The 7,908-nt window shown below is 56.8% G+C and overlaps 1 protein-coding gene across 4 annotated transcripts in view; it reads left to right on the forward strand.

Moving 5' to 3' along the window:
* The window catches only part of FGF8 (fibroblast growth factor 8), an 8,846-nt gene extending 3,072 nt beyond the window's left edge, over positions 1-5,774 (forward strand). The window contains exons 2-6 of one of the 4 annotated variants that reach the window (XM_017851660.1): positions 127-163; positions 686-772; positions 989-1,169; positions 4,330-4,436; positions 5,275-5,774. In XM_017851660.1, coding sequence (XP_017707149.1) covers positions 1,145-1,169; positions 4,330-4,436; positions 5,275-5,565 — 423 coding nt within the window. In that variant the 5' untranslated portion in view covers positions 127-163; positions 686-772; positions 989-1,144 and the 3' untranslated portion in view covers positions 5,566-5,774. The remainder of the gene's footprint in view (positions 1-126; positions 164-685; positions 773-988; positions 1,170-4,329; positions 4,437-5,274) is intronic. The other 3 variants (XM_017851661.1, XM_017851663.1, XM_017851662.1) reach the window with 3 other exon arrangements.
* The last annotated feature ends 2,134 nt before the right edge of the window (positions 5,775-7,908 follow it).

Here is a 7,908-nt window from a genome sequence, read left to right on the forward strand (position 1 = left end):
CCATGGGCAGCCCCCGCTCCGCGCTGAGCTGCCTGTGAGTACCGCGCCGCCCTGTCCCGCCGCCCGCCCGCCGCGCCCCTCGCCTCACCCGCGCCTCTCTCTCCCGCCCGCTTTTGTCTCCCACAGGCTGTTGCACTTGCTGGTCCTCTGCCTCCAAGCCCAGGTGAGGAGGGGTGCGCGGAGGAGGGGGCTGGGTGGGCCAGCGGGAGACCTGGGTGGGCAGCGCCGGTCGGGGGCACTGGTACTGACTCTGCGGCCGGTGCCGGAGGGCTGAGGGCACTTTAGAAACCCAGCCCCGAGCCACCCCGAGGAGGAAGCTGAGGCACAGAGAGGTAGCACCCCGCCAGAGGTCACACAGCGAGTGAGTTGCCAGGATAGAAGCGAAGGTCTCGGAGCCCAGCACTGTCCACCATGTATCCTCGCCGGCTGGGGGCACAGGGAACACTCAGCCGCCGAGGAAGGGGGCAGCCGGGGCCAGGAGATGGATGTTCGATGCCAGGGGAAGCCGGGTGACTACAGCAGAGATCCTCTCCACGCCCCTTGGGGGAGGCTTGTGGCTGGTCTGGCCCAACGATCGGGTGCCCAGGTCCCCTGCACTCTCAACATTTGCTCGTAAATTTGTCTTTATAAATGTCAGGGGTCGGGGAGCGCTGCCTCCCTACTTAAAAGCGCCCTGCTCCTCTAGGAAGGCCCGGGCGGGGGCCCTGCGCTGGGCAGGGAGCTCGCTTCCCTGTTCCGGGCTGGCCGGGAGCCCCAGGGTGTCTCCCAACAGGTGGGTCCAGCTTTTCCCCGGGGCTCGTTTATCCTGGGCTGGGTCTGCCCGATTTGCCTGGGTGGGGGATGGAGGCCTGGGCTGGCATGTTGGGGGAACCCCCAGCACCTGCTGGTGGCTTGGGGCAGTGAGGGGACACAGGGGGATGGGGCCACTCGGGCCCCTGGGCGGAGTAGCATTATAATGGCGTATTGTGTATTTTTCAATTTCCTAAAGGTAACTGTTCAGTCCTCACCTAATTTTACACAGCATGTGAGGGAGCAGAGCCTGGTGACGGATCAGCTCAGCCGCCGCCTCATCCGGACCTACCAGCTCTACAGCCGCACCAGCGGGAAGCACGTGCAGGTCCTGGCCAACAAGCGCATCAACGCCATGGCAGAGGATGGCGACCCCTTCGGTAAGGCGCGCTGAAGGTAGCTTGTGGGATGCGCGGCGCCTGCACCGCCAGTCCCATCTGCACTGACAGGGGGCCTGCAGGGTCCCCAGCTCAGAAGGGAAGGAGTTAAGGCAGAAAGGTGTCTTGAGGGTCAGCTGGGGAAGAGAGGGCTAGGGAAGGGACTTTGGGGAATACTTGGCCACAGGTGCCCCCTTCCCTGCCCAGCAAATGAATGAATCTAGGAATCTCCCTTTACACCTCCCCACTTCATACACTCCTCCCCAGCTGCAGGTGGAGGCAGGGGGTTCAGGGGGAGGGGGCCTAGGTTTAAGGGAAGCGCTTGAAAGAGGATATGTCGCCAGGGCCCACAAAAGGAGAATGGGAAAGAGAAGGGAGAGAAATCCCCTCAACTCTCCCAGTTGGAAAAGGGGTTTGCTGGGAACCTTTAAATACTTTGATCAGAAGGGTCAATTACAGGTGGAAACTGGGCTTGGAAGGGGGCTTTCCCTGCTTCACTCCCTGGGGAACCCAGGCGGCTGGGGCAGGGCTCCCGGCTCCCGGTGGGGTGGCCAGTACGGAGAGCTACTGCCAGCAGAGAGGCTGAGGACTGATTGATTTCTAAAACATTCAATATTCCTGCCTTGAAACGGGGCCAATTTCCAGAGTCCTGGATGTACCAAGAGAAAAGCAAACCCTCTGGGCGGCTGGTGTTGTTTTTAGAGAGCGATTATTGTGAGTTTAAAAACCTTTAAATAATGACCACGTTAAACAAGCATGAAAGGAGAGGGGAAGACTCTATTAAAATGTAATAAAAGGTGAGGCATTTTAAGAGCTAAGAAGAAAATGAAGAATGATATAAAACAGAAAAGAACGAGCTTTTTTTCAGATGTGAAGTTTGAAAGGAGTTGCAAGTCTGTAAATGTTAAAAAAGAGGTTCAAGATTGTTCTCTCTGAATCTCTGGAGAGACCCCCGCGTCTGGCAGAGCGATTAAAACTCTTCTTACTTTCACCTTTTTTAACATTTCCTGAATACTTTCTCCTCTTCTTGAGCCAGTTTGGGGGATCGAGTATGTCTCGCTGCATTTTTTCTGCGTCGACGTAGCTGACTTCCCTTCAAAGCTGGAGGAGGAGACATAATTTTCCTGGGATAAATCTGTCACTGGGGTGGAAGAATAGGTTTGAAAATGTTAAGCTTTCCAAAAGCCCGGTCGGGAGAGCGGCCGTAAACTGCAGCCCCAGCTCTCCAGGCCCCAGCTCTCCAGATCTGAGCAGATTCAACCGACCTGGGAGAGAGGGGGCTCTCTGGGGTGGGGTGGGGGCAGCCTGCCTGGTGGCCGAGCCCCCCTGCTGGGCCGGCAGAGCAGGCCTACTGTCCCTTTGTCCCTCCAAATTGGCTGCTTGCTGCCCTTCTCAGCTTCTAAGGAGAGGAGACGAATGCCTGGCTCTTCCAGAGTTTGCTCTATCAGAGCAAATGGCCCAGCATCCTTGGATTTTGGGGAGAAAGCAGAAGCCAAGCTGATGTGGGGGAATTCATCTTCAGACATCAGAGGAAGTCTGATGCCCACTTCTCTCCTTGGTCATCTAAGAGGTTTCCCCACCTTCCCTAGTCCCTGCCCTACAGCAGGATAGGAGCTGGGGGCCTAAGAACAGAGGCTCAGGATATTCAGCCAGGACTGGAGGAGTCTGGGGAGAATAGCAGAGAGGTCTCAATGGCTTCTTTACCGGCCCCAGGAAGATGCAGAGGCACCTACTTCATCCCTGCCTGCTGCATCTGGCCAGAGTCTGCAGAGTGGCATCCTCTCAGTCATCCAGTCAGCATCCTTCCTGGCCCTTAAAAACAGCTGCCTCTTGCTGTGGAAGGCAGAGCAGGAAAGGGGTGAGCAGACTGGCTAGGTCCAGGAGGAGGTGGGTGGGCAGGGAGGTGACAGCTGCATTTCCCTGCTGACTTGGGGCCAAACTGGGGGCTTGGCCACTGGGTCCCAGCACTGCACCTGTGTGAAGAGGGGGATGTTACAGGCTGAGCAGTGATGACTGACTTCCTGACCTCAGTGCCCCCAACCCCTGCCATGGGTTTCAGTGACAGAGGAGGTGCCATGTGTCAATGCAGGCTAAGTCCAAGAACTGGCTTTGTCAAGGAGGGGAGAGGCTGGGCTCTGTGGCAGGGAGGGCAGGAGAGCCAGCACCTTCTGTCCCTTCCCAAACAGTGAAGTCAGCCTCACTACTTTCTTGGGGACAGCCTATAAGAGAGGATTGCATAGAGAGGTGAACGGGACAGGCTTCTGTGGCAAGTTGGCTGTCCAAGGGGAGGGTAGTGGGGAAGGAGGCATAGAATTCAGCCCTGCCTCCTGGCCTCCAGACTAAGAGGCCAGCGGGCACAATTCTCACTCCTCCTCACCCACAGAAGGTATTTGGTCACTGGGCTGAGAAGCCCAGCTGTGATGAGGCTGAAAGAGAAAAGGCGATTGAGTTGATTTCTAGACACTGGGGCTGGGGACCCTGGTGACTGGGAAACCACAGGGAAGAGGCAGGATCCTCATGGCAGGTGTCTGAGGTTCTGGGAAAGCAGCATGCTCTGGGCTATGTGTTTAGGGAGAGCTGTCCCCATCCCTAGCGCCTTCTCAGCAGAGCAGAGCCTGGTGATGTTGGGGGTGGCGAAAGCTGTGAGTTAGAACCCAAAGGGGCAGAAACAGGAGACAATGCTTTCATCTTTGGCCTTGGGACTGGAGGTCACCACTGCACCCAAATGTTTGTAATGACCTGTGAGGCACGTGCACGTGATAGTCAGAGTTGGAAGGATCCTCGGAGATCTTTTGATTAGCCATGGAACTCTGATTCAATTAAATTTTACTTAGAGCCTCGATCTAAGAGATTTAAAAAGAGGGTGGAAGGAACGGCACTTCAGCCTTTTCAATTTGATGTTCCCAAGACCTCTCTTGAGAACCCAGTTTGAAAACCATAATCCAGTCCACTGCCCTCTTTAAACCCAGGGGTGGGGCCTGAGGTCCAGAAAAGCACCTTGCCCTTTCTCTGGGTTATACAGCATGTTAGCAGCTGGGCTGGAGCTGGAGTCCATGTTTTGGGTTCCTGGTCTTTGGAGCAGTTGCTGCTGGGCTGTGACAAGTGTGTGGGCCAGCTGGGGTCAGGGATATGCCAATAACCATCCTCCTACCTTCTCTGACAGCAAAGCTCATCGTGGAGACGGACACCTTTGGAAGCAGAGTTCGAGTCCGAGGAGCCGAGACGGGCCTCTACATCTGCATGAACAAGAAGGGGAAGCTGATCGCCAAGGTGAGGCTCCAGCAGGCAGGCGGGGTCCACAGGACCTGGGGAGTGGCTTGGGCTGGCTGGACTCCTCCAGGACAGTCCTGTGCTCTGATCCTAACAAGGTAGGCAGAGGGCCACCGGGCCGTCTCGGGGTTATCTCATGATTGGGTGCAGGGGTGAGGAAAAAGGAAGCTGTTTGAGAGATGAAAACTATAAAAGGCAAAGGAGGAAGAACGAAGGCTAGGGAAGGGGCTGGGGGGGTTGGTAAATTCCATATATCTTTTTAACAAATCGCCAAATTGCTTTGCTATTATGTCCAATTACATGGTACCAGCATTTGGAATGTTCAGTAAGCCGCAGGCCCAGCCCCTCGGCCGAGCTCTGCAATGGTTCCATTAGTCACGGCTCCTCTCCAGCCTCAAGCTCCCCGCTTCCTAGGCTTCTGGGGCTGGGGTCTCAGTGTCTCCTCCCAGGCCTCCCCTCCCCCATAGGGTGGCTGCCCTGGGGCCAGGGAGCCGAAGTCCTGAGGGGGTAAGAGGGGCAGGTGGGGAGATGGGTGGCCAGACTGGTGGGCAGGAGGCCAGAGCAGGCAGGCTCTGGGCCGCTCTCTCTGCCTTTTTGCATTGGGGCCCAGCCCCTCCGTAGACAACCATGTGTCACTGCTGCCTGGGAGGACAGGAAGTTGCCGGGTGGGCTGCGGGTTGTGAGGGATTAGAGAGCGGGTGCCCAGGCAGGGGGTGGGGCTGTGGCTCCTGCCCACCTCGCCATCTGCTGGGGTGCCCACCTGCTGTCTGGGGCCGCTGGCCCTCTGCCTCTGCTGGAGGGGGCTCTGTAACATGGTGTCTGGCCCCCCTACCTGCAGAGCAACGGCAAAGGCAAGGACTGCGTCTTCACAGAGATTGTGTTGGAGAATAACTACACAGCGCTGCAGAATGCCAAGTACGAGGGATGGTACATGGCCTTCACTCGCAAGGGCCGGCCCCGCAAGGGCTCCAAGACGCGGCAGCACCAGCGCGAGGTCCACTTCATGAAGCGGCTGCCCCGGGGCCACCACACCACCGAGCAGAGCCTGCGCTTCGAGTTCCTCAACTACCCGCCCTTCACGCGCAGCCTGCGCGGCAGCCAGAGGACTTGGGCCCCTGAGCCCCGATAGGTGCTACCTGGCCCTCCCCACAACGCGGGACCACAGAGAGGCTCATCCTGTAGGGCGCCCAAAACTCAAGCAAGATGACCTCTGCGCTGCTGCAGGCTGGGGAGGTGCTGGGGGAGCCCTGGGTTCCGGTTGTTGATACTGTTTGCTGTTGGGATTTTGCTGTTTTTTTTTTTTTTTTTTTTTTTTTTTTTTAAACCAAATAAGAGGCTCTATTTTTGTATTCCATTGGCTGTGTGGGTGCTGTCCTTCTGTAACTCTCAGAAAGCCCCCCATTAGTGGGCCCCCCTCCTATTGACCTCTTTCCCGGGATGTGCCGGGGGAATTGGGCTGGGGGGTGTTTAAACATGGGGGGGCTCGTGAAAAGGGGTCAAGCCCGGGATTTCTCCTCCCTCTAGTCTGTGCTCGCTCGCAGAAGCAATCAGCTAACCTGCAGGGCCGCTGGCCCCTGGCACGCCCAGGGACTCACACTGCAGGGCCCCACGGTGGGGGCAGGGAGGAAAGGACTTTGTACACAGGCCAGTCTCTTAGAAGTGGGTATCAGGGCGGCGGGGTGGCTCAAGCTCGCCTGTAATCCCCCAACCCACATTTAGGCCGGAGGCGTAGGCGCCTGAGACGCGCGTAAGCAGGGCTGACTCGCTGCGTGCGGCGGATCACTGAGGTCAGGAGACTCGAGACCATCCTGCCTAACGCGGTGAAACCCCGTCTTACTAAAAAATCTATAAAAAACTAGCCGGGCGAGGTGGCGGGCAGCCTGTAGTCCCAGCCTACTCGGTGAGGCCTGAGGCAGGAGAATGGCGTAAACTCTGGGAGGCGGAGCCTTGAGTGAGCTGAGTCCGGCCCACTGCACTACAGCCTCGGGACAACAGAGTGAGACTCCGTCTCAAAAAAAAAAAAAAAAAAAGAAGTGGGTATCAGACTGGTGGCTATTAAATGATTGAAATAGGCCAGGCGCGGTGGCTCAAGCCTGTAATCCCAGCACTTTGGGAGGCCGAGACGGGCAGATCACGAGGTCAGGAGATCAAGACCATCCGGGCTAACACAGTGAAACCCCGTCTCTAATAAAAAATACAAAAAACTAGCCGGGCAAGGTGGCTGGCACCTGTAGTCCCAGCTACTCGGGAGGCTGAGGCAGGAGAATGGCATGAACCCAAGAGGAGGAGCTTGCAGTGAGCTGAGATCCGGCCACTGCACTCCAGCCTGGGCGACAGAGCAAGACTCCGTCTCAAAAAAAAAAAAAAAAATGATTGAACTAGTTATTTAACTTGCATATTAAAAATGTGTGCTGGAGACTGATTCCTGCCCAGGTCAGCCCCTTCCCCCAACCTTGCCCCAGCTGGTGGGCAGCTGGGAGATGCAAATGACCAGGCACCAGCTCTGACTGCAGCCTCCCTCCAGCCTAAGGACCCCTGCCTGTCAACCATCCCCATCACTGTCACTTGAGGGGTTTTCCTGAAAGGACAGAAGCAGAGAAAGGGGCAAGAAGAGGGTCTTAGCTAGTCCTTGGAGCTCTCAGATGTGTACTTCCTAGCACTTCACAGGGGTCATTGCTAACACTTCCCCAGGCCACCTCAGGGCCCAGAAATAATGGATGTGCTAGGACCAGAGCTGTAATCATAGATTTAATCATCTTAAAAAGCGCCTCTCTGTGTGCCTAGGTCCATGTGGGAGACCGATTGGAGATTCCAGAACTTGTTCTTTCTGAGACTCAGGCTGCAGAAAATGAAAGAGAAGAGCAGCTGCCAGGGTCCAAGGTGGGGGCACATTGGAGGGGGACCACCAAGACTGGTGTTGACAATTGTCATGTGGGACAACTGTTAACCTTGGGTGATCTGGTGAGATAGCTGTGGGCAGAAAGCACTGAGCTCAGGTGCTGCAAAGAGCCTGGGGAACTGTCTTCTAGGAAGAGGCTTCCTGCCTCGGATGATGGGCCTGGTGGGAGAGGAGCTGGGCACCGGATGGCACCAGAAGGGAAGCTCATAGGCCCAGAGCAGAACTAAAGGCAGTCATGGCCTTGGGGAGAAGCAGGAGGCCATGTGTGGAGGGAGAGAGGGCTGCTGTGGGAGTGGTGGAGCAGGTCATGGTATGGGCAGAGAAGGGAATGGGCAAGGGTGCAGGTGTGTGTTTGCGTGTGGATTGGCGAGACTGGTGTGCTGTGACACCGAGGAAGAACCCGGGCCCCACAGCAGTTTCCTGAGCGCAGAGCTGGCCCAGCCTTCATCATTGAGGCCTCCCATTGGGGCTGCTCCTGCTGCCTTCCTTGTTGATGCCCTGGGCTGGTCCCACAGCCTAGCTAGTGAGCCAGTCTAGAAACCTTGCTCCTCTAGGGCTCTGTCCATTGGCATC

Source organism: Rhinopithecus bieti, unplaced genomic scaffold, assembly GCF_001698545.2.
Source record: "Rhinopithecus bieti isolate Rb0 unplaced genomic scaffold, ASM169854v2 scaffold_31787, whole genome shotgun sequence".
Classification (NCBI taxonomy): domain Eukaryota; kingdom Metazoa; phylum Chordata; class Mammalia; order Primates; family Cercopithecidae; genus Rhinopithecus; species Rhinopithecus bieti.